Source organism: Vombatus ursinus, unplaced genomic scaffold, assembly GCF_900497805.2.
Source record: "Vombatus ursinus unplaced genomic scaffold, bare-nosed wombat genome assembly UNPS02014820.1, whole genome shotgun sequence".
NCBI lineage: Eukaryota > Metazoa > Chordata > Mammalia > Diprotodontia > Vombatidae > Vombatus > Vombatus ursinus.
In genome coordinates this window covers 26,895,266-26,921,702 of record NW_020954598.1, presented here as the reverse complement: position 1 = coordinate 26,921,702, position 26,437 = coordinate 26,895,266, and the positions used below count along the sequence as shown (strand labels likewise).

The window sequence follows — 26,437 nt, the reverse complement described above, 5'->3', positions numbered from 1 at the left end:
AATTCATCCTGTATTAATCTTGTTTGTATATAGTTGTTTCCATGCTGTTTCCATTATTAAACTGTGAATTCCTTGAAAGCAGGAGTCATCTTTTATGTTTCTTTGTATTCCCAACACTTAGCACAGCACCTGCCTAGCATAGTAGGTCATTTATTGAATATTATTGACTGACTCCTATGTGTTTTATTTTATGCATCTAAAAACATGATTCTGAGAAGAAGACCCTGGGACTTCAGTGGCCTGCCAACGGGGACCGTGACAGGAAAAAGGTTGACTTTCAGAGTATCCCTGATGATGCTATGGTTGCTGTCCATGACCTGTATTATGTGCAGCCTTTAGAAGGAAATGGTTTCAGGGATAAAGATTGTCCCTCCGTTTACTTACACACGAACCATATTTTATTCATTTGGTTCGAGGGTTAGATAATAAGTACACAGCGTGTAGGGTAAATCTATGGTTTTGGACTAAATCTAGAAAAAAAATGCCAAAGACAATTTTAATTTGAAGTTAACATGTTTTTAGATAATATTATAAACTCTGGGGCATTCTTAACTCCCAGTCCAACTGATGAATTGTGCTCCGAGACTGACGGCCACTTTACATCCTCTGTAGGTGCTAAAGAAAACCCTGGAGGTCCCACCCACGGCAGACTCCCCAAGCCCAGCCATCCCCTTCTCTCGCTGCTGAGCCAGGCTCAGGCTTCGGAGCCGGTGATTGGTTCCCAAGCCTGGGAGCCGGAGGTCCTCCTACGCCTCGTACCACCGCCTACTACCTCCTACCAGCTGAGAAAAGGTATACTCCTTTCTATTCCCATTCAATATTCCCTAAATATCTATATCTAAACTTTTCTAAAATTTTATTCATCTGCTTAACTTCTTTCTGAAGGTAAAATCAACAAACCTTGGTAACAGATTGAATGTGGGGAGTGAGAGAGGGTAAGGAGACAAGGGTGACACTTAGGTTGCCTTCCTGAGTGACTAGGAAGATGATGGTACACCCTACACCCAGGAAGGTATCCTAATAAGTAATAGAGAATTTAGAAAGAGGGGACATTTTAGGGAGAAAGATAATGAGGAACAGCCGGATCGCCTAGAAGGTATTGATTCCAGAACGGCGGCGGAAGTTTCCGGAAGTGATGCAATGACTCGCTTCCGGGTGCTGCGCCGTTGGCCGCCGCTGTCCTCGAGAGATTTTTTTGTGTCTGCGCGCCGGAGATTCCCAGCCCGAGGGATTCGTCCGAGCTTTTCTGTGTTGGTGAGTAGGTTTGGGCTCCGAGGCCGCGGTCCCCCGGCTGGAGGAGCCGCTCCCTCCCAGAGTCCCTCAGCCTGGGGTTAGAGCGAGGCCCGGGGGGGAAGGAGCAATGGCTGCCTGAGCCGCCAGCCTTTCCCTCGGGCTTCTCCTCGCCCCGCCGCGGGGCCTCCGGCGTCTCCAGTCCTTGGCCCTTGCGGGGGTCGGGGGCTCTCTTTTTGGCTTGGTTCTGCTTTACTCCACCCTTTGGGAGCTAGGGTCCGAGAAGCCAGCAGGTTGTGAAGGTGCCCAGGCTTTTTTGAGCAGCATCTGTTTACAGGAAAGCAGGCTGGGGGTGGGGGGAGACCTTCCGCAAACCTGGCATCCTCCTGGTCAGGCCCCTGGGCAGGGGAGCCCCAATCCGGGGCGAATTCCCTCCATTCTTGTGGTCTCTTGGGGCAGGGAAAGGTAAGTGGAAAGAGGACTGGGAAGCAGAAACTCGATCCTATCTGTCTACCTGCCCTTGAGCAAGTCTTTACTTGTCCTTTCGGGGGAATAGTGCCATCTACAAAGTTATAAGATTGTACTAGAAAAAATTAAAATTAAAAAAAAAATGTACTAGGTGATCTCTGAAGTCCCTTTCACTTAAACATTCCGTGATCCTACAACTAATTCAGTTTGAAGATTAAATTGGTGAGGATGGGAAGAATGCTTTTAAAACATTTTTCAAAGTTTCTTTGTTGGGCAATAGATCATCCAGAGGTAGGTGACAGGTTACCTTCTTTGTTAAATTTAAACGGCTTTGACATTCACGTAAGCGGGTAGTTAATTGTGAAGGGCACAAAAAAGACCGTTCATGTAGTGGATGCTTCCTTGACACCAGCACGCCATGACATAATCAAGTGGATCATAGTCTAGAAGTCCAGAGATAGCGGCTTAGAAATAGATTTACAGAAAACAGGATCAGCAAAACTTAACTAAAATGAGAGTTATATAGGGATAAAAACATCCACTACGTTTGATTTCTTAGATTTGATTATAAAGCCAACCTCTGAATTTAAAAACATAGAATTTAACGTTTTAAAACAGAATGGCAGAACTGGCGGCATCCCCTTAGAACATCTTAAAAGTGAACTTTCTATGTTCTTGTCTAACTATCTCATTGTACAGATGGAGGAAGAAGCACTAGGTGCCACAAGTCAGCAAACATTTATTAAACACCTGCTGTGTGCAAGACGTTATGATAGATGCTGGAGGTGTGAGGACAGAAAAAAAATCACTGCTCATTCCCTCCAGTAGACTGAACTTCTTTAGAGCAGGGACTGGTTTTCTTTTGCTTTTCTTTTTATCCCTATCACTGATCCCTATTAAATGCTTGTTGATTTGACTTATTGGGCAAAGTTTATAGCTTTTTGCAATTGTGTATTGGGAATGAGGAAGAGGGGTTTTGTAAACTGACAATAACATTTAAGTAACATTTAATGTTTAACAAGATGCTTTCCTCATGACAGCCCTGTAATATAGTTATTATAAAGAACATTATTCTCCTTTTACAGGTAAAGTAACTTGGGCCCAGAAAAGAGAAGCAACTTGCCTGTGTTTATCCTGTTAGTAATGTGTCGGAACTGGAGTTTGAAGGCAACTCTTCTGGCTTTTTGTAGTATACCATACTCCTCTTATATGAATAAGAAAACATCCTTTGTCCATTTAAAAAACTGTGAGCTGGAATTATACTTGCAGGCAGTTTTCAGACTGGCTACCCTAACTTCGAAGTATAGTTGAAAAAGCATCAGATGTGGGTTGAAGTCTCAGCAATGAAATTTGTTGATATATGTAATAAACCCTATAACATTTTAAATCTTAAAATTTTATAAAAATATATTCCTTATAGCTTGGAGCCCTCCAATGAGAAAGAACATACTACTTTCCAAAGCAGTCCATTCCATTTTTGGCTAGCTCTCTTAGGAAGTTTTTTCATTTCAATCCTTAATTTGCCTCTTAGTAACTTTGTAACCAGTTGCTCCTAAGAAATAATGGCCACTTGCCTTTACTAAGACAGTTGGGGAGGATTTGAGGGAAGAGTATGAAAATTTGGGTAGAGAGCCTTGTATGTAATAGATTCTTCCAATAAATATTTTAGTTGATTGATGCCAATGTGTCAACCTGAGGGAATAAGCTCACGTCTGTTATGTTATTCTAGAAACAGGCCTCCTGGCCTTCAGGGAAATTAAGCCAAATCTTTTTGGTCTTTCTTTCATTCCTCAGCCATGTCTGACTTAAGAGACAGAATTGTTTCCTGAATTTTCTTTCCCATTCTTCAGGCCTCCCCTTTTACAGATGTTTAGAAACAAGTCACATCTTAGGATAATTTGGCTTACTTCATCCTTCAGTAGCTGTTTAGGTAGTGGAGTCACGAAAATCAAGGATGTGGTCTTGGAAACCAAAGCGCAGTGTCAGAAAGTTTGCCAACGTGAATCAGAAGAGACTTGAGGTTTTCTCAGCTCTGTTAACTAACTTGCCATGTAATGTTAGGTAGATCACTTAATTTCTTTATTTGTTATATGAGGGTACAGTTTCTGCAAATCTTTCCTCCTTTTTTCTACTGTTTCCTTATCCTGTACTCTGGGGAATGGTCTCTGTTACTTTTCCTTTGAGGTTTAAATTCAGTTTCAAGGTCCTGCCACATAGAGACAAGAGAAAGCAACCTTGGGGACTTCACCTAGACTACTTTCATCTCTAGTCTGTGGCAGAGATGTTTCTGCCTCCTGTCCTCTCAAGAAAAGTTCACTTTTATGAGTCTCTGTTTTGTTCATAGTTGAAAACAAGGTACTTTTGCTTTAACTGAATATTCTCTTTCCTTATTCTTCTAACATTTGGTGACAAATTTCATTCCCCATGTCTGATAGTTCACCTCAGGATCTCCAAATTCCATGCTACCTAAATTGGAGGTATCCCCCAGAAACACATTCAATAATGATTTGTGTGTCTGTGAGTGGGCACCAAGCAGTTAGTGATAAACTGAGAGAAATCGTGTGCTTGACAATGGAAAAGAAATGGGGAGAGAGAGATGTTACGTGCATGGAGTAGGCAATAAAGGGAGGCCGATGATTAAAAGAAGAAAGAAGTAAAGAAAAAGAAAAAAATTAGAAAACAGAGAAAAAAGGGAAGGTGAAAAGAGAATAAGAAAGTGAAAAAGTATGAGAGAGGAGGTAGACCAAAAATGGATCAAGAACAGGAAAAAGAAGGAAGAAAAGGAACAGAGAAAAGGTGCTCCAGTTTTGCAGTGAGAGAGAGCTTGATGAGATATTCCTTGCTGTGGGATCTGGACGTAGAGAAAGTATGTCTTTTTGCTGCCAATTACCCTGACTGAACAGATTTAAGACTTGAGAGAAGACAACAGGAGTGAGAATGTTGTTAAAGTTCCTTATCTTTTCTTTCCAGCTACCCTGTCTTCTTCCATTTATTGCCTATACCTCTGGGATTTTTGTGTTGCTTTCAAAGGACTGGTGGAGATATAAAATTACCAGAAAGGTTGAAGCCATGGGAAAAATCAGTACATAAGGAATAAGATGGAAATTTGAGGGGAAACACATTTGCACCACTCTTTTAGCACTCATAATTTTGTAAACATTTTTACTAAAAAACTCTGTTATATACTATTTATTTTTATAGCTTTGAAGATACATAAAAAGTGCCTGCCTTCCCTTTTTTTGTTCCTACTTGTAGGATGTGGGAAAAGAAGGAATTACTTTTTTTTCTTACTTCTCTTGAGTATTTATTTTTCTGGTTCTCCATAGCTCTAATTTCCAATAGTAGAACTCAGTGTTTCTTAAGTGCCCCTCAGTTGCAACATCTTCCCCTCCTCAAAAAAAAAACAAAAACCAACCAGCCCTTGTAAGAGGCAGCTTCACTATTGGTGGCACTACTTGGCTTAAAAATTGTTTACCATGGGCAGCTAGGTGGTGCAATGGATAAAGCTCTGGCCTTGGAGTCAAGAGGGCCTGAGTTCAAATCCGGGCCTCAAACACTTGACACTTACTAGCTGTGTGACCTGGGCAAATCACTTACCCCTGATTACCTCACCAAAAAAAAGCAAAAAAAAAGAAAAAGAAATAGTTGAGTATGCGTAGAGAGAGGTATGAGCCAGAGGCACAGTCCTGACAGATGGTTGCACAATGGCAATGCTATCTTTATAATGCAGAAAAATTTCATGTTGGGAAATAATGAGATATTTTAATCTCAATCTGGCTCTGACTTCTGTCAATGTCTCCCAGCCCTACTGTCTGTAACATCATACTCCTACTTGTTCTTGTCTTTTATCATTCCCTACTTCCTTTACTACCGTAAGTTATTTTTCAGGCATGCAAAATTTTATTCATATACTTTTAGTACATACTTTGTGTCATTTGAAGAGGTTTTTTTCCCTTCATAGCATGAGGAATATGTGATTTATATATGTCTATGTCTCTTGTCAGATGGTGAGACCAAGTTTAAGATTTCATAAGAAGGAATTTCTGAAGAAGCAAAATTACACAAAACTACATGAAGAGAATTCCAGAAGAGAACAGTTCCCAGGAACTTGAGTTTGGAAGACCTCTGAAGAAGATGGAAGCTTAAAAATTTAGGAGGGAAACAGCACTACGAGGGAGAGACTGAAGAGAGGAAAAAGAGACTTAAGGCAAGTGAGAGTCAAGAACAAGCAAATTCCTTCAGGAGAGGAGCCAGAAATATAAAGAATTTATTTCATTTTAAAGAATTCACACCAGGATGAACCAGGAGATAACCTCAAATCAGAAAAATTTAGAAGAAAAATAAGCACACACATTATAACTTCAGATTCCAAAGTCTCTTGCTCTTAGAATCTAATTTCAGAGAAGGTGAGACAGTAGAGAGGCAGTGGGGAAACCCTAAAACAGAGACAATGAAGAGAGAAAGGAAAGGTTTCCGGCAAGTGGCAATCAAAGGCAAGAAAAACTCTGCCAAAGAAAGAAGCCAGAAATATAAACAGTCTGAAAAAAGCTTTTGCCAGAGCTCACATCTCATTTCACAACAAAAAATCCGCATTGCAGACAGACCCTATGCTTGTAAAGAGTGTGGAAAAACCTTCAGTCAGAGTGCAAACCTTACTGTGCATCAAAGAATCCATACTGGGGAGAAACCTTTTCTTTGTAATGAGTGTGGGAAAGGCTTTAGTCAAAGATCCCACCTTATTCGACATCAGAGAATCCATACTGGAGAGAAGCCATATGAATGTAATGAGTGTGGGAAAACCTTTAGTCAGAGCTCAAATCTGATTGTACATCAGGGAATCCACACTGGGGAGAAATCTTATGAATGTGATGAATGTGGGAAAGCCTTCCGTCGGAGTTCAGGTCTTACTGTCCATCAGAGAATCCACACAGGGGAGAAACCGTACGAGTGTAATGAGTGTGGGAAAGCCTTCAGTTGCAGCTCATACCTCATTGTACATCAGAGAATACATACTGGGGAAAAACCCTATCAATGCAATGAGTGTGGGAAAGCCTTTAGTCAGAATTCCCATCTAATTCTCCATCAGGCAACTCATTCCCGAAAGAAACACCAGATTCCTCCATTGGTTACAGCCCACTGTTAATGGGATCAAGTATTCATATTGATTCCTTGTTCTGCAGCCACAATCTGTACTCAGATTAACCATTTCACAAATGTCTACCTTTGCTCACAACCAAAACTCAATAAGAAATTATAGACAGCTCTAGACAACCCTTATGTATGACTGCAAAGGGACAACACATCACTTTCTATTTGTATGTTGATTTGCATTTCAGTTCTTTTCACATCAGAGGTAACTAGCCTAAGTTAGATTTTAACCACTGAAGCTAGGCACTCGGTCATCTCCCATTTTGAAAATAAAATGAACACCTTAATTTATTACTTGTTTTTGAAATGTGACAAGTAATTTTTAATTCATAACCAGATAAGTTTTCTGACTCATCGAATATAAAGCCTTGATTCAGCCTGATTAGGTGCCTGAATCAAGCAAAAATGAAATCCAAGTTGAACCCTTTTCCAGACTGTGCTGGAAATGTAGTTTTCTGATCAGTATCTAAAGAGTTGTCCCATAAAAAATATGAAATTGATCCATGAACATATGAGTGTATGTATGTATGTTTAACCCCTTAGAAACCATCAGAGGAGACATACCATTACCAAATGCAATCACTCCCTCCTTCATAGAATTCACTTTTTTGTTAGAGCTAAAAAGACATTTATATGCTTTCTAATTAGTCCAACCCCTCATTTTATAGATGAGGGAAAGTACGGTCCAGCGACATGAAATGGCTTGCCCAGGAATACCAAATTGATAAGTGGCAAAGCTGGGATAATGTAGATCTCTTGAAGTCCAGTGCTGTTATAGTTATGGTAGGTTTATAATTAATCATTTTTACCTGTCTAGTTGCCCTTCTGCAAAACCAGTCTCATTACCCTGTTCTTACTAACTTGTTCCCAGTCTCAAGTTTGCAAGGTTGATGTCATTTTTGACATATATCTTACCAGCTTTGTGCAGTCAATCACCAAATCTTGGTGAATCTTCATTATTCTTGAATTATTACAGTGGCTATCATGTATACCTTATCTCTAACCACTTCCCACTCCTATTAGCATTGTGCTCAGTTGCTGAAATACTCCCCCCTTCAGAATCAGTCAATAAGCATTTATGGAGCACTTACAGTATGTGGGCACTGTATTAAATGCTGGAGATTCAAAGACAAACATTCCTTGTCTTTCAAGGAGCTCACATTCTGATGGGAGCATAAAGCTGGTAAATACATATGTATATGTAAGCTCTATACAGAATAGATGGAAGGGAAGGCTCTAAGAGCTAAGGGGATCATTTTGCAGAAAGTAGGATTTGAGCTGAATGTTGAAGTCAGGGAAGCTAAATATTGGAAGTCAGAAAGAATAAAGCATTTCAGTGATGTACGGTGGAGAGGGAATATTTCATGCAGGGACCATCAAGCAGCCCTGTGTAGCTGGATGGTAGAACCCATGGAGGGTAGTAAAGTAGGAAGGGGGCAGGTTGTGAAGGACTTTTTGTGCTAAATATGATTCTATAAGTGATATGAGAGGTAATAAGAAACTATTCAAGTTTGAGGAGGGGCATGACATGGTTAGACTTTAGGAAAATCACTTTGACAGCTGAATGGAAAGTGAATTAGAGCATGGAGAAATAAGGTTAACAAGACCAGTTAGAAGGCTGTTGATATAGGCTAGTAGGTGATGGGGGCTTGTGCCAGAATGATGTCTACATGAGTAGAGAGAAGGGCGTGTATACAAGAGATGTGAAGGTAAAAGTGACATGATTAGATATGTGGCTGGCAGTGGGCACAGTGGATAAAGTGATGGGTCTGGGATCAGGAAGACCAGAGTTCAAATCTATCCTCAGACACTTAGTAGGTGTGACCTTGGGGAAGTCACTTAACCTGATTGCCTCAGTTCCTCAGCTTTACAGTGGGGATAATAGCAGTACCATTTTCCCAGAATTGTGAAGATCAACTGAGATAATTTGTAAAGTGCTTAGCACAGTGGCATGTAGTAGAGACTGTATAAATGCTGGCTGTTGTTATTCGGGGCATTGAGAAGTGAGCCTGAGGGACTGGGACAGTGGTGGTGCCCTTAGCAGTAATAGAGGAGTTTGGAAGAGGGTGGGGTCAAATCACCAAGCATTTATTATGCATCTGCTGTGTGCCAGGCACTGTGCTAAATATTGGGGAAACAAAAGAAAGGCAGAAATAGTCTCTGCCTTTGACACTTACAGTCTAATGAGAAAGAAATAACTACGTACAAACTATATGCAGACAACTATATGTAAACAAAATGTACAGAGGATAAATTGGAGAACATCAGTGGAAGAAAGGCCGTTGCATTAAGGGGGTTTGGGAAGGGCTTCTTGCAGTAAGTAAGGGTTTTTTTTTTTTGTTTTTGAAACATGAAAGAAGCCAAGAGGCAAAGATGAGGAGGGTGAGGATTCCAATCATGGGAGACAACCAATGAAAATGCCCAGAGTTGGGGAGGTGACCGTCTTGTTTGAGGAACAGCAGGCAGACCAGTATCACTGGCCTTAAGGGGTACCTTTGGGAAATAGAGTGAAAGAAAACTGGAAAGGCAGAAAGCAGCCAGCTTATGAAGGGCTTTGAATGCCAAAGGGTTTTTTACCTTTGATTCTGGAGCTGATAGGGAGCCATAAAAGTTTACTGAATAGGGGAATGACATGATCAGACCTAAACTTTTAAGGTGATCGGTTTGACTACTAATGGAGATCGGGCTAGAGTGGGGAGAAACTCAAGGCAAGGAGACAAATGATTGCAAGCTCTTTAGTGGTCCAGGTGTGAGATGATGAGGGCCAACACCAAGGTGGTGGCAGTGTCAGGACAGGAGTGTACGCCAGAGATACTAGGAAGATAGAATCGAGAGATTCTGGTAACAGATTGGATATGGGGAGGATGAGAGTGAGGATTGGGGAGGACTTGTAGGTTGCAAGTCTGAGAGACTAGGAGGATAGGAACGTTTAGGAGGGTCTTAGGGAAAAGAGAATGCGTTCCACTTTAGATGTGTTCAGTTCAAGGTAACTCATAGGCAGCTGGAGATGCAATCTGCTTCGGCTTCCCTCACCCACAGCCTAATCATAGATTCTCATCCTTTCTTTCCTTTTAAACCCATTGTCTTGCTCTACCCTCCTTTGTTAGAGTTTTTGTCTCTGTGTGTGTGTTTGCTTCAGACTAATCTGTCATTTAAATTATCCTCTCTTGTTCCTCCCTCTCTCTTCTCCCTGTTCCGTCCTGTTTTCCACTGGTTTCCTGTTGAATGAATTGTATTTTGTACCCAGTTCTGCGCGCATATGTGTGTATGTATGTTCTTTCCTCTTTTGACAAGTTCAGATGAGAAGGAGGTTCAGGGATTACCTCCATTCCCACCCCTTCCTTTTTTTTTTTTTTTTTTTTTTTGGTATAATCTCTACTTGTGCCGCCAAATTATGTTAGATAATTTCCTCCAACTTTCTTCTCCCTCCACCCCTCCCCCAATGTATATTTCTTTTCTCCATTTTAAGAGCAATACATAAAAAAATCATTCTCAGGCCCCCTATCTTATTAGACTCCTTCTGTGCTGCTGCTGCTGATATGGTCATATATCTGAGGGAACACAAGTATCATCTTCCCATATTAGAATGTAAGCATTATCCTTGTTTAGTCCCATATAATCACTTACTCATTTATTTTTGTTTTCTTGACTACAGTGTTCATATTTCAAATTTTAGATGTAACTTCTTTTCATCAGGAATGCTTAGAAGTCTTCTATATCATTAAAGGTGCATTTTTTGCCCTGTAGATTATACTCTCTTTTGCTGCCTAAGTTATTCTTGATTGTAAACCTATGTCTTTCACCTTCTGCAATATTGTATTTCAGACTCAATTGCTTCTTTATATATAGTGGTGGCTGCTAAATCTTAGGTGAGCTTGACTGTAACTTCTTGGCACTTGACTTCTTTCTGGCTCTTTCCAGTTTTTTGCTTTAACCTGGAAGTTCTGGATTTTGGCTATAATGTTCCTAAGAATTTTTATTTTGGGAATATTTTACTATTTCTTCTCAGGAAGTCATTAAATTCAATCTGGTCCATTCTAATTTTTGAAAAATCTGTTGCATGGGTAAGGTTTTGTACCTTTTGTGCCAAACAGTTAATGAAGTGAAGTAAGGTAATTGGGTTCAATGATAGCCAACCTGCTGGTGATGAATCTCTTCTTTACCTAAGATTTACATCTGTGTTGAAATATGAGTGTGCACACTGATAAAGTCATAGATCTTTTAGAGTATGGAAGACTTCTAAAACAGTGTTTCTTAATCAGTGGTTTAACCAGGGGCCAAGCTACTGCAGATCTTTTTTTTTTTTCTTATCAAGCAAGTTACTAAAGTGTCTACCATATGTTAGGTAAGCTATGAAATCCTCTTCCTCTAAAACCCTGAATTCCCAAATCTGAGAGCTAAAGCTGCCCTATTGAGAAAGAAGATTCAGTTCCTTGGATTTTATTATATTTTATCTAGTGAGTCAGGCTGCAGCAAAATTTGATGCTTATAAATATCTACTCAGAGGCCCTAAACATAGATTTTCTACACATTTGACATAGACAATTTCACATCATCAGGAGAAAGGTGGTAAAGTGCCTGTCATTGGGATTACAGTCTAATTGAGGAATTCTACCTCATACATGAAGAATGAAGAACACTTATGAAGCAAGTGTCCAGATGAAGATGTTATATTTATCTTTCCAGCAGCTGACAAGCAGACTCAACTCGGAACCTCTTGTGACTTAAAATGGATATTTTTATGAGTTGGAGTAAATGCTAGAGTAGTTTTCAATGCACCTAAAGCTATATAAATTATAGAAATGATCTCCAAACTTGTCTTTTTGCCTGAAGTTTTTATTGCATATACTGATAGTAATGTTACCATAGAGTAATCCTTATGGGGCACCTGTTTGATCAGATGCTACTCAAAAATTTATAATTACTGCCTATTGGTGTATAAAGTCCTAATTCTACATAGTGTCACCCATTGGTCAGGTCCTTTCTCATCTGTCCTCCAAAAGTTCATGAGGCCAGATTCAGTCCTGGGGGCCTGACCTGAAAAAGGTATGTTTCTCCCCTTAACACATTCATTGTCCCCACCCTGGAGTTTTACTGCAGGGAAATCTCCAGAATGGGGGTTTGGTGTAGCCCATATCTAGGTTTCCCCAAATGTAGATAATAAGGTCCCCATTTCCCACACAGGAACTTAATATACAATGTAAGTATTGGGCATAGGACGATATCTTTCACCTACTGCAGAAAATTTATGACACAAAGGACTCAAATGGAGTGAGCAAAACATTCAGAATAACTCACCAGACTCCCCCAGAGGGTAAAGATGTTCTGGGATTGCTAAATGAATATTCCCCATTCATCCAGAATGTGTACTGTCCCAGCAGCTCCCAGATTTGGCATGGGAAGTTAGTAAATACCAGATCTCCTAGACCCCTAAGATTTGGCTTCCAGACTCCACGGCAAGGGTTTACATTTGTGGTCCTCTTTCTTCTCCAAGGAGTGCCTTGTTGAAGACATCTTCCTCTAGGTCTGGTCCTAAATACTTGAGATAAGGAGTTCCCAAACTTGGGATTACAAGATAACTCACTAGGCAGAGCAAATCCATTCACAATCAATTTATTTCTGCCTCTGAAAGCACATGCCTACCTTTGCCACATGCTTTTTAGCAGTACCCTGCTTTCTGCCTTATCTTGGATATGGAAAATAGAGTTTTGCGTTTGCAAAGGGAAACAGCAGGCAGCTGGGAACTGAAGGTTAGGAACTTCACCTTTGCCATGTACTTCTGTAAAATAGTATTATTGCTGGCTTGTGGAAAGAAGGGGGAAATGCCTTTCTCCCCCACCCACTTACTACAGTCAAATCTGGAAGTTCAAGGGAGAAAAAGGATGGAAGGTCCAAGCCTATTGAGTGGTGAGGATTGCACTGCACTATGCCTGTTCTCTGTACTATACCAACTTCCCAGCCTCCTTCTGCCACACAAACACCCTTTCCCAACACTAAGCAGTACTCATCACAACCGTGCCAGGCAATGGCATCAAGTGTCAATAGTTGCTTCAGCACTCCAGCCACCATTGTTTGACTTCTCTCTCCAAAACACGGCTTCCTTAACACTTCCCCTATTAGAATATAAGCTCTTTGACATTTTATATTTGTATGCCAAGTATATAGCACAGTACATGGCACACAGCAAATGCTTAATATTTTTTCATTCCGTTTACGTAACAGAAGAGGTGGGCTTTTCAGCCATGCACCTCAATCAGCCAGTCCATCAGGAGGCAGTCCTAATCTCTGAAAGTCAGTTCTCCCCATTCACCTTCTCCTACCTTACAAGTGGACTTACAGCCAAGCTTGACAAAGCATGGTACTTCCATAATAATGTTATGAATTTTCAGGTTTGAGTATTGACATTCAGTTTTATGCCCCAAGATTCTCATTAGGCATGAAATGGGCAGTTTTGACCCTGGCCCCTCCCTGGGATTGAGGGAAATGTCTGTCACTCAGGGGTGCTTGCCTCTGGCTCTGCTGAAGCCACTGTATTTGACTCTCTGGTTTCCTTGGTGGGGGATCAGATGCATGATGTCTGGGCAGACAGTTTTCCCACCATTATCCCTTCACCAAAGCAAAGAAAATTACAAGATCACATAGATTTTCAAACATAATTGTGGTATATTTTAAATTTTATACAATAACTTGTTCAGGCAGTAGTTTCAAAAAATTGCAGCTGGAATGAACATTACTTCAACTGACACACCAAATTCTGACTAGGATCATAGAATTTTAAAAACATTTTTATTGACATTTTAATATTGCCTAGATGGCTCTGTCCCTCCTTACTCCTAGAGAATCAACCTACATAAGACTTTATAAAAAAGAAGAGGAAAAAAATTCAGCATAACTATTCTACACCAGTGGACCTTGACTAATAATATAAAGGAATAGAGGGAGCGTTCTTACACCTCTTTAGATCCATATTTGTTTTCTATAATATGACATTGTTTTGTTTTGGGGTGTTATTGGTCATTGTGTAGTTTTCCTGGTTCTTTTTACTTGACTGCATCACTTCCTGTTGTCTTTCCATGCCTCTCTCTATTTATCTTGTTGGTTTCTTAGTACAGTAATATTCCACTGCATCCAGGTACAGTAGCTTGTCCAGCCAGTCTGCAATTATCAGGACCTTCTTTGTTTCTAGTTATTTGCTGTCACAACATAGGTTGATATAAATTATTTTGGTGTACATGAGAGGAAGCTAGGTGGCGCAGTGGATAGAGCACTGGCCCTGAAGTCAGGAGGACCTGAGTTCAAATGCGGCCTCAGACCAAACACTCGAGACTTACTAGCTGTGTGACCCTGGGCAAGTCACTTAACCCCAATTGCCTAAAAACAAAACACAAAACAAATAAATTATTCTGGTGTACATGGAACCCCCCCCTTTTTTTTTTGTCATTGACCTCTATGGGATATATGCCTAGCAGTGGAATCTCTAGTTCAAAGAAAGTAAAATTCTGAATTGCTTTCCAGAATGGTTGTACTGATTGACAGCTCCATCAGCAATGCACTAGCCTGCCTATCTTCCCTCGACCCCTCCAACACTGACCATTCTAGTAATCTTCACCAATTTGCTGGATGGCAAGTGAAACCTCAAGGTTTTGATTTGCATTTTTCTTCTTAGTCATCTAAAGCCTTCTATGTGATCATTACTGGCTCACTATTGCATTAGGAAATATTAGTTCCTATCCTCTGACCCTTTTTCTATTTGGGAACAGCTTTCTGATCACTCATTCCTCTTAGTGGTCTACATATCTTAGAACTCAAAACTTTTTGCTGAAATTTTTCCCCAGTCAACTGCCTCCCTCATGCTAACACGCATTTTTCTTTTTTTGTGTGGAAAAGCCTTTCAATTTCATGTAATCAGAATGATCTATTTTGTAATTGTCTCATGTTAAAAGCTGAAGGGACCATGAGAAATTGTCCAGTGGAATCCCCTGATTTTACATGTAAAGAATCTCAGTCTGAGTGAAGTCACTTGCCTAAAGTTATAGGCAGCAAGCAGCAGAAGCAGATTTCAAATCTAGGTCCTCTGACTACAGTGCTCTTTCCAGTACATTAAACCAAAGTACAAGGTGGCTTTTTTTGTAAGAGTCAGGGTGAAAATCTAGGGTAAAATGTTATCTCACTCCTCAGCAAATGAGAAAAACTTTTTTGCTTATATGACTGTGAATATATTTGCTTTTTAAATTTTACAGATGACTCGTTTTTTACACCAGTCATTTTTGATATAGCCCACCCCTCCCCCATGGAATCTCAAGAAACAAAGAAAGCCACTTGAGCAAAATCCAATCTCAGGTTTGCCTCTTCAACCTTTCACTCCCATGGTCCCATAACAGAGGGAAGCATTTATCTTCTCTTCACCAGAACCACTGTTAGTCATTGTGCTCAATCCTAATTTAGTTGCTTAAATATTTTCTCTTGTGACAGTCAAGGTGTATACTGCATTTTGGCTCGCTCTTGGATTTGGAGTAACTCCTGGTGCTGCCATTTACCACCTATGTTGAAACACTTAAACTGTCTTGGCTCCATTTGTCTCGTCATGTAAAATGTAGAGGTTGAGCTCAATGAACTGGAAGAGAACTTAGAGATATCTTATTCAACCCCTCATTTTATAGATGCAGAAACCTGAGGTCCAAAGAGGTTAGTGGCTTGACCAAGCCTGAGATTTGAAACTAGATTCTCTAAGACCAGTGCTCTTTCCACTTATGACACTGCCTGTCAATACCATTTTAAAATGTGGATTAGAAAACCCTTATTCTTCACTTTCTGACCTTACCCACACCCAACCTGTTTGCTCTAGGAAAGGGGGGGTGGTAAATTACCCTTTAAAGTCTACCATCATTTCCTTAGAGATCTCCCAATCTCCCTCATGAAGGTCTAAGAAGGGCAAGAATCTTCTCCATGGGGGAGGGGGATCTACATCTTTAGTAAGATTTGGGCTGCAGTATGTCCTAAAGACTCTTTTTTCTTCCACCCTTTGGCCATATACATGAAAAAATAGCTCAGAACATATTTGATCACTGATGACAAATTTAAATATGGCTCATTTCATACATAGATAGGTCCAGGAAAATTATTGAGTTCTTAATTTAAGGTCCTCCATAATTTGGCCCAATTTACCTAGTCAATTTTTACCCCAATACTTATAACCTATGCCTCCTATTCCACCCCCCACCCCCCACCAAATCATTCCTAACTGCCTTTCCTCTTTCTGTTCCCTTTACCTGGAATGTCCTTCCCTCTCTTCTCCATTTATCTATATCCAAGTGATGTTCAACGTCCAACTTAACTCCCATAGAACCTAGCATCATTAGGCAAATGGAAGAGCACAGAAATAATTATTGAACTAACACAGCTGACTTGCCCTGTCAAGATGGTGCTCTAACCAGTGCAGCTAGCTTATGTTTCTTTCGAGTATGAGTTGTTTGATGGAAAATAAGATGTGAGCTCTGACCAAAGGCTTTCCCGCATTCATTACATCGATAGGGCTTCTCCCCAGTGTGGATTCTCTGATGGACAATAAGATAGGAACTACAACTGAAGGCTTTCCCACATTCATTACATTCATAGGGCTTCTCCCCAGTGTGGATTCTCTGATGGACAATGAGGCGTGAACTTCGACTGAAGGTTTTCCCACATTCCTGACATTCATAGGGTTTCTCCCCAGTGTGGACTCCTTGATGGACAATAAGGCTTGAGCCCTGACTGAACATTTTCCCACACACATTACATTTATAGGGTTTTTCTCCAGTATGGATTCTATGATGTCGAATAAGGTGTGAGCTCCTCGTGAAGGCTCTCCCACACTCCTGACATTCATAAGGTTTCTCCCCAGTGTGGACCCTTTGATGAACAATAAGGGTAGAGCTCTGACTGAAGGCTTTCCCACATTCATCACAGGCATAAGCATTCTGGATTCTCTTGTGTATAGAAAGTTTTGAGCCAAGATTGAGACTTCCCCCCAGTTTTTCACAGTTCTGGCTTTTCTCTCCTGAGGAGCTTGTTTTATCTTTGTCCATAATTCTTTGGAAATCTTGGTTCTCTTCCTTTGCTATCTTTCTTATAGGGATTATCAGCTTTCTCATGACTCCCCCATGTTCCCCTTCACAAGCTTCTACAAACTCAGATCCCAGGGGAATATCTGGCTGGAGTCTTCCTGACGCCACTGTGTGCAATCCTTTTTCTTCAGAGAGTTCATCACTTCCAGGTATGGCTTTACCACCTGACACAAAAGAAATTACCAAAAAATTAAATTATCACCTGTTTTGCAATGCAAAGAGGGAACTGGGTAATAAGTGACTCTTAAGGTGATAAACTCTTTAGATACCTGCACCATTGTTTCATAGTATAGTCAGGGGCTGAATTCAGATGAGACAAAATAGCAATAATAGAAACAACTTATATTGATAATGGCACTTAAAGGTTTACCTCAATTACAGCCCTAATCTGATACTTCATCATAGCCTGAAGGGTGATCCTGGTTCCCAAAGGCCATAGCAATGGAGCCCCAGCTCTGGTGGGTCCTGCCAAGCTATGACGGCTTCAGCTATGGGCTGCTGGATTTCTATGACCTGGTCTCTAATTTGGAGTAACTGATATTATCAGGGTGGCCACAGGGTGATTAATTTTTATGGCTATAGAAATTCCCAATGATTATCAATGAAACTGCTGAAGGGTTTTGATATGTATTAGTGAAGTATACATGTCGACAAAAGCAACGGTAAGTGAAGCTGTGAAGTATTTCAGATTGACACATCACTTCCCACACAACAATATAAAGCTGGCAGTACAATTATTTTCATTTCTGTAGATTTATAGGTGAGGAAACTGAAGCTCCTAGAATTGAGCTGTCCATGGTCACACAACTAGTATATGGTTTGAGTGGAAGAGATTTGAATATTGGAATTGTTGTAGGAGCAATATCCTAAGGCCTTGCCCCATGTGGGTTAGCCTAGTGTTTCCTTAGAAGTTACTAAAACCATCCTCAAATTTAGTTGCCTCAGGGTTAAGCTGCTTGAGGCTTAAGCTGCTGAAGTTACTTCCTGGTCATCTAGGCAAAAATGGCCCCAGGAACTCTGACTGGGCTGTAAAGTTTGACTGGTGGACTACCATGGGCTTATCCACAGAAAACTAGGGAATACTGCTCAGCTGAATCATTGTCCCTGCTGAATTTCCTTGTTGAATATTCTTCTGCTATGGGTTAAGTAAATCTCTTATTAACTGCTAAATGTCCTGCAAGTGTCATTTTGTTCTAATTTCAAACTTAAGACTACCAAAAGTAGTTTAGGAAAGCCTAAGTCATGGCTGATGACCATAGAGGTATGGTGGGGAAGAGGGAAATCAATAGCGGGGGAGGGGAGATGGCATAGACAAATGACAAAACCTCCAATTAAATCTTAGAGACAAGCCAAAAACAATGACATTCAAGGAATGAGGAGGAAGAGACACACACATTAGGTGAAGGCTAAGTACAGTGAATGAAAGAAATCAACTGAAGGTCAAATTAATGAACAAATATTTACTAAGAACCTATTATGTGCAATGCACTGAAAAGAACAGAAAAATGCTCAAGATATAGTCCCTGCCCTCAGGAACTAATTTGCTTTGGGATCAGTTTCTAAATTCAGAAGACAATTTTTTAAACATTCAAACATGTTTTGAACCGAGGCTTTAGTGTCCCATCAAGGATGAGGAGGGTTCTCAGGTAAGGGCAGGGATCTTTAAGGGGTCTGTCAACCCCCTTTTCTGGGAACCTGAGCAAGCACTGATTTTTTTTGGGGGGGGGGCTTGGGGGTGGGAAGGAATAAGAAGATGGAGTAGGACAGAGCTACATTTTAAGGATTGCTAAGCTGGAGGAGGCAGACAGCCAAGGAGTGTTGCCTGACACTTCCTTACATCTCTTCCAAAAGAATCTGCTAAAAAGATACAATTTAATATAAAAGCTCAAACCTGTGAATTCACATTTCATCATCACATGGTTATCATCAAAAATACCAGACACCATGACTGCATGGTGGGTGACCTGAAGCCTACAATCTGTCAAGTCTTGATATATAGACATGTAGAGATAATACAATTAAGTGTAGTGTCAAGGTACCAAGAATGGTATAAACAATAAAAGACAGAGTTTAGAACAGAGATGAGTAAAGAATAGCAGACAACCAAACCTGGCCCGCCCCAAGTTAAGAATGGTTTTTACATTTTAAAATAAAGATTTATTGTTTTATTTAAAAATGTAAAATGACTGGCAGGATTTGGCCCTCTGGTAGCAATGTGCCATCCCTAGACTGAAAGGTAGAGAAAATACTTTTGAGTGGAAGGCCTCCTAGAGAAGAGGGTAATCATGGATTTAGACCTGGGAAAGGGCTTAAGGGCCAGCTCCTCCAAGCCCTTCATTTTACATATGAGAAAACAGGAGTGACCTGCCCAAGGGCACACAGGGAACAAATAGCAAAGTCAACATTTGAAGCCAGTGCCTCTGACTCCAAATCTGGCATTCTTTCCCTTTTACCATTTTGCTTCATCTTCAGCTGCCTAAGTCAAATGCACATCCCTCCAACTGTCCATGGATGGTTGAAATGATGTGGCTGTAGAGGAACAGCGGCCACAAGGCAGGCAGGATTTCTTCTCTTCTAAAATTCTGCAACCCTGACACTCTTCCCCTCCTACCCACCCCCCAATCAAGTCTAACGCAAAGATGAATGGCTATCGTATCTCGAAAGATGGGAGTGTGGGTATTGCTTAATACTGATGTTGGGACCTGGGAGGAAGTGATTTGTACTGGAAAAGAAATCTGGTTCAGGAGTATAGAAAATTCCGTCAGAAGAGATGTTTCTTTGGGAGTCCTTGGATTGAGGGAGGAGGAGGAGAAAAGGAAGGGGAGACCACCCCCTCCTAAACCTAGAACAACAAAGAAAGTTCTCCATTCTAGATAACTGGAAGGATAGGAAAGGTGAACCCTTAGGCCTAGCATGGAGATACAGCAAAATTTCAGAAGGAGCAGGAACTCTCAGGGAAACCAGACATTCCAAGTGGTCCTTAATCTGGCCTAAATCTACTTCTTTGGTTCTACTCACAGGACTCACCTACCTAATGGCTACCTGAACATACCTAGCACATCCCTGGTTCCATGTATCTAAAATGCTCTATTCCTCCCTTCTCCTTTTCTCTTTCACAGCCTAGAACTCAAATCTTACCTTCTTTACCTGGCCTTTCCTGACCCTTGCGCACAGCAACCTCTCCCCATCTCTGAACTTCCAAAGCACTAACTGTATCACTTCACACATCATATATTGCCTTCCACATTCTAAGGTCTCTTTTAGCTCTTACCATTCTATGTTCTAATGTCCCTCTGAACTCTAGGGTGACTCTAAGACTCTCACCAGAGACATGTGGAGATTTGGGGGCTTGGTCAGAAGTCCAAGGTATCAATTCCTTGAGTGAAGGAACTATGTCTTACACGGCTGTGTAACCACGTCAGTATCTAGTACAATACCTTGTACATGGTACCATAATTCAGCTGAACAAATAAATAACAATTGGTTGACTGGATAACATATTGTCCTTCTTTGTAGCCAAAGTGACCTCAAGACTGATTCTGAAGCTGGTAAATGAAAATTCTGTCCAATCAATCAACAACTGTTTATCAGTGGCCTACCATATGCTAGGCACTAGGAATACAAAAGCAAAAAGGAAGTCCTTGCCTTCAAGGAGCTTACATCCTATTGGGGGAAATAAAATCTGTATGTGTAATTAAAGATAACCTATAACCAAAGTAATTTCCAGGAGAAACTAGCTAGGCAGAACAGGGTGAGAATCAGAGAAAGCCTCATATAAGAAAAAATTTTCAGAGACCCCACAGACACTAACAAAGATGAAAAGAAGCCAAAAAAAGAGAAAACTCTAAATCAAGGGAAAGATCTTACCCAGGGAGGCCACACTCCCATGATTTCTGTCCTTGGATTTGGTCATCACAGGTAGCAAAGAGGTTCCAGTTGATGAATAGTTGTTGGAGGACATCAGACTTGACACCTGGGCTTTTCCCAGTGTTGCTTTTTTTCTCCAGGGTACTTCCAGTCTCTGGATAGGGGTTGAGACCTGGAGGCACGTATTTATAGTTAGACTCGTGACAGAAAGACATGAGAGAGATCACAAGTCTGTACTCTTCCTCCTAGCTCACTCCCCTGGCACATCTTACTGTGGCTCTGAGGTGCTCTCCCCTAAGAATTCACTTTCCGAATATCTGAATAGTGAGCATATGTGATAATCAATCTGGATAAAATGGGGGAGGCCTGACAGCCTATAGATCAATTTCTAGAATAGTCCTTCCTGAGATCTGAAGTCAGATAGAGCTCACAGTGATAGGGGAATAAGTACAGAGACCGTGACCTTATTAATATCTGAACTCTCTACCTTACAGGGTTTGTGAGAAAAAAACTTTGGAAACCTTAAGCACTATATAATTGTAAATTGTTACTATTATTACAGGTTATAGGACACTTTGTCTTAAATTCAGCAGAAGGGGTAAAGGTTGTGTGAAAACCCCATGAACTACATACAGCTTGTCCCCACAGATCTAAATCCTGTAAACTACATCGTGACAGCCTGGATGCTATTTCAATAAGGAAGCATTTCCATTACATTCTTGATAGTGAAGGGCTCAGACACTGACAGGAGAACAGAGGATAACTTGAGATTCCTGTTTTTAACCATACCTCTCTCCTTTCTCCCATGGGCCAGACCAGGGGTGGGGACTTTCGGCCTTAAGGCCACATATGTCCTAAATCCTTAAGTGCAGCCTTTTGACTGAATCCAAATCTTACAGAACAAATCAAAGGATGTGGATTCAGTCAAAAGGCCACACTTAAGGATTCAGAAGGCCACATGTGGCCTTAAGGCCGAAGGTTCCCCACCCCTGAGCCAGATCATAAATCCCATTTCTTATTTTCTGTCCTGATCCACCAAGATCAGCCTAAAAATCTTCCCCTATAACTGCAGCCTCAGTGGATTCGTACAGGTTTGCTACCTGACCCCAAGCGTCTTCATCCTCTTCCTCCTCCTTTACTGACATAGGGCCCAAAGGATCCAGGCCTGTTCCTTTTTTCTCTTTTGTGGTCATCCTCCTCAGCCTCTGTACTCTTCCTCCCACTCACTCCTCTGGCTGGTCAACTCTTGTCTGACTTCTTCTTCCCTGAAACTTCTTAGAGTTGGAATGAGTATCATCTACTGAGACATAAAAAGGCATTGTTAACATAAGAGAAACAAACTAATCCCAAAGAGCTGAGTTTTTTTTTTTTTTAGTGAGGCAGTTGGGGTTAAGTGACTTGCCCAAGGTCACACAGCTAGTACCTGTCAAGTGTTTGGTCTGAGGCCACATTTGAACTCAGGTCCTCCTGACTTCAGGGCCAATGCTCTATCCACTGCGCCACCTAGCTGCCCCTCCAAAGAACGGAGTTCTAAGACAATAAAGACCACTCACCAGGGCCTGGCAAAATTCCAGGAAAGAAGAGAAAGAAGAGAACACTCCCCACAATGCTCACTTGTGAAGAGATGCCTTTCCACACAAATGCATACATATCCAATCCAACCTTGTCAGCATTTAAGTGCTTACTATGTGCATGCCAGGCACTAGGTTAGGCAGTGACTGTATAACATACAAAGAGAAAAAAAAAGCTAAGAGGAGAGGGATGGAGTGTCAAGTGGGGGAAGAGCAAATAGGCCAGTGTGGCTGGGACATGCCTCAGCAAAAGGGAATGATGTTCAAAAGAGTGTGGAAAAGTTCCTCGGGGGAGTCATCACTTTCAAGTTCCTAGGTTGGAGGAGTTGAAGAAGATGGGGAAAAGCACACTCCTAAATCTAGGATCACAAGGAAGGCTTTCCACTCTAGGCAAGTAGGAGGATGAGGAAGGTGAGCCGTAGGCTAGAGTCAGATGTAAAAGGCAAGCTGAGGAGTGTGTGCCTTATCTTATAGACAACAGGGAGGCACTGAAACTTGAGTGGCAGAATAACATGGTCTAATATGTTTTTTAAGAAGATTCTGGTAACTGTGTGGAGGACAGACTGGATGTGGGAGAGACTATAAGCTGAGAGTCCAATTAGGAAGTTGTTGCAGAAGTTCTGATGAGTGAGGATAAGAGCCTGAACTAGTCGTTGGCCTTTGAGGGAAAGATGTGAAAGATAGCACTGACAAGACTTGGAAACTAATGGATATGGGGTGCAGGTGGGGAGGGGCAGAGAGGAAGTGCAGGAGTAAAGAATGACTCCAATGTTGTGAAACTGATGGTGCCCTTAATAGGAATAAGGAAGTCTGGAGGAAGACTGGGTTTAGAAGGGAAGACACTGAGTTCTGTTTTAGACATACTGAGTTTGAGAAGGGTGCAGGAAATCCAGATGCAGGTGTCCAACAGGTAGTCAATGCTGCTAGGGCTGGATATGTAGACAATAAAAAAATAATAATAATAATAACATTTATATAACACTTAAAGATTTGCAAAGCACTTTAGAAATATTACATTTTATCCTCAACGACCCTGGGACAAAGGTGCTATCATTGTCCACTTTTTACAGATGAGGAAATTGGGGCAGACAGAGGTTAAGTGACTTGCCCAGGGTTTGACTTGAACTCAAGTCTTCCTGACTTTAAGTTCAGTGTTCTATCCACTACACCTCCTAGCTGCCTCATAGATCTGAATGTCCTCTTTATAGAGACAATAATTAAATCCATGGGAGCTAAGGCAATCCCAAAGAAAGAAGGCATATATAGAGAGAAGGTGGTCCAGGACAGAGCCTTGGGAGATACTTACACATAGCAGGTAGTAGACAAGACAATGATTCAGTGAAGGAGACTGAGAAGGAATGATTAGAGAGGGAGGAGGAAAACCAGGAGAGAGCAGTGTCACACAAACCCAGAGAGGAGAAAGTAGCCAGTAGATGGGAGTGTATCTTCAGTCCCTAGGTTTGAGGGCTGGGGCTGATGCACAAAGGAAGACTGAGGCTTGCAGGTGCTGAACTCTTTATGAATGAAGCGAGAAAGACTTAGCCCTTGATAACTACAAATGTGATGGGACTGGATCTCAAATTTTATCATCTGTAAAACTGTCGCTGTTGTTTTGACTCTTTGTGACCCAGTGGATCATACTGTCCATGGGATTTTCTTGGCAAAGATACTGGAGTGGTTTGCCATTTCCTTCTCCTGGGGGACTAAGGCAAACAGGTTAAATCACCCAGCTACTAAGTATCCAAGGCCGATTTGAACTCTGGTCATCCTGACTTCAGGCCCAGCGGTCTGGTCTAACCACTGAGCCATCCAGTTGCCTCTGTAAAATCAGAACAATACTTTCACTGCCTATCTCACATCGTTGTGACAAAAGTGTTCTCTGGTTGTGTGATGTATGGCCAGTCGCTACTCAGTTCTCCCTAGGCAACAGTCAAAAAACGTATAAGAGTTACAAATCTGCATAGGTAGAGGGAGATCCTACACCAATAAAACCATGGGTCCTGACCAAAAAAAAAAAAATTACATAAAACCGGATTCCTAACAAGGAGGTTTTCGGTAAACCCAAGGCTTTGCCAAGAGCCGTCCGGCTGAAGCCAGCTAGCGCGTGTTCGGGCTGAGGGAGCAGCGTCCATTCCCAGCACAAAAGGGGCCGCGGCAGGACGGGGCTGGCAAACGACCCCCGGTGCCTCTCAGCAGCTCCCGACACACGCGAGGGGGTGAGTCTGGCTTCATTCGGTCAGAGGGAAGCGCGGCATCACCGAGAGTCCCTGCATGAAAATTTAAAGGATAATAAACGTATTCTGCACTAGATTTCCCTTTACAGGAAAAAAATGATCTCAACACAGTAATAGGGCAGTATTACGCAGTAATCTGCAGCCCATCTCTCTGCTCTGCAAGCAGTAGCTGTGCTTCCAGCCCTCATCTCCTTGGGTCCTCCACCATCCTAGGAGGTCATCCGCGATGACTGCACCCTCACAACGGGGGGAGGGGAAGGCGCACAGGACAGGAAGGAGCACGGGGAAAAGGAGCGAGAGCAGAAGGGCGGAGGGCAAGGAAGGGGGCGAGGGGACAGGTGGCCTCCCCCGCAGGTGGGGCTCCAGCCCGGCGGGCAGGGTCGCCCGGAGCCCGCGCTGGGACAGCCCTCCCCGCTCCCCCAGCCCGCCTCACCGAGGAAGAGGAGCGCAAGCCGGCCTCCAGCCGATCCGCCCAGCGCGGGGACGGCGGCCGCAGCGCGGAGAGCCGAGCCACCGACCCGTGCTCGCCGCCGCCGGAGAGGACAATGGCCTCTCCCGAACCGGCCCGGACTGGCACTTCCTCTTCCTCTCTAGGCAGCCCGGAGGCCTCCGCGTCTCGGTGGTCTGCCCGTCCTCACCCTAGCCTCGGGCCGTCGCCGGGGAGGGCAGGGGGTGACGTAGGAAGCTGAGCCCGACGGACTCCTAGTAGGTCCAATGGACGAGCGCTTGGTTTCGTTATTATGGCTTCCTCGTATAACGAAAAGACAGCTAGATGGCTCAGTGGATAGAGCCCTAGGCCTGAAGTCAAGAAGACTGCTTTCTGAGTTCAAATCCAGCCCCATACATGTACAAGCTGTGGGACCCTGGGCAAGTCATTTAACCCAGTTGGCCTCAGTTTCCTCACCTGTAAAATGACCTAGAGAAGAAAATGGCAAACCGCTCCGGTATCTTTGCGAAGGAAACCCGAAAGAGTCGGATACGACCGAACAAGGCGTAACAAAAGCCCTGGAAGGGGAGTCCGGGGACCTGGATTCCGACCGAAGATCCCGGTGGGGTGGACTAACCCTGGGCCTGTTTATTTATCCCCCCCCCCCCCCCCCCGTAAAATAGGGCTGCTAGACTTGTCTCTGAGGTCCCTTCCGATTCTGCTCTGATCTTGGTCCTAGAGATTCAAACCCAAGTTCTGCGACTCCAAATCCAGCGTTCACTCTATGAAGAAAGCATCACAGAATGTGAAAGCCAGAAGGGACCTCAGAGGTCTGAATCTCTTATTTTACAAGTGAGGAAACTGAGGCCAGGAGGATTGTGACTTGTAAGCCAGTGCCCTTCCTGTGACCACCCGGCCACCTTCCACATGGCTCCTTACCGCCTGCAGTGCCCTACACTTTGCAGGTGCTCAGGAAACAAAGAACTAGGCCACAAAAGCGCCTCTCATTTGAAGATGATGATGCACTTAATTAAACTGCAGTAAATCTAACAGAGATTTTAAAAAGTATATATTATGCAAATACCCGTTTGGGGCTCTGGGAGTAGAACGATGAAGAAACCCTCTTTGCCCTCAAGGAAACTTGGCTGCTTTGCCTCTCTGGCCTCGGTCATTCCATTGTTCATGAGTGTCTGCTCTGATTTGTAAGGTTCCTTTCAGCGCTGAAATTTCTATGACCTACGTCCTCTCCCTTCTAATCCTGGCTCTTCCAACCATCAACTCACCCTCTTTGACCCTGTCTTCTCGTCTGTAAAATGGGACTACCTGTCCTGCCTGTTTCACAGGACTGTTGTAACAATCAAATGAGATCACAGAAGGGAAAGTACTCAG

General features: G+C 42.3%; 2 protein-coding genes across 7 annotated transcripts; one reads left to right on the top strand and one right to left on the bottom strand.

Moving 5' to 3' along the window:
* Positions 1–1,154: 1,154 nt before the first annotated feature.
* On the top strand, positions 1,155–7,354 carry LOC114024102 (zinc finger protein 3-like). Its single transcript, XM_027836969.1, has 2 exons — positions 1,155–1,254; positions 5,703–7,354. Exon 2 carries the CDS (start codon positions 6,149–6,151, stop codon positions 6,839–6,841), a length of 693 nt encoding a protein of 230 aa, XP_027692770.1. The 5' UTR covers positions 1,155–1,254; positions 5,703–6,148; the 3' UTR covers positions 6,842–7,354.
* Positions 7,355–14,301: 6,947 nt separating this feature from the next.
* On the bottom strand, positions 14,302–25,108 carry LOC114024098 (zinc finger protein 239-like). Of its 6 annotated transcripts, none has more exons than XM_027836962.1 (5): positions 25,055–25,081; positions 23,252–23,316; positions 21,917–22,113; positions 20,817–20,988; positions 14,302–17,113 (listed from the first exon to the last, which is right to left on the bottom strand). In XM_027836962.1, exons 3-5 carry the CDS (start codon positions 22,007–22,009, stop codon positions 16,260–16,262), a joined length of 1,119 nt encoding a protein of 372 aa, XP_027692763.1. In that variant the 5' UTR covers positions 22,010–22,113; positions 23,252–23,316; positions 25,055–25,081; the 3' UTR covers positions 14,302–16,259. The 6 variants fall into 6 exon arrangements, with proteins under 6 accessions (XP_027692763.1, XP_027692764.1, XP_027692761.1 ...); XM_027836963.1 differs by lacking the exons at positions 23,252–23,316; positions 25,055–25,081 and adding exons at positions 22,370–22,534; positions 23,694–24,023; XM_027836960.1 differs by lacking the exon at positions 23,252–23,316 and having other exon boundaries at positions 21,917–22,116; positions 25,055–25,108.
* Between the last annotated feature and the right edge of the window lie 1,329 nt (positions 25,109–26,437).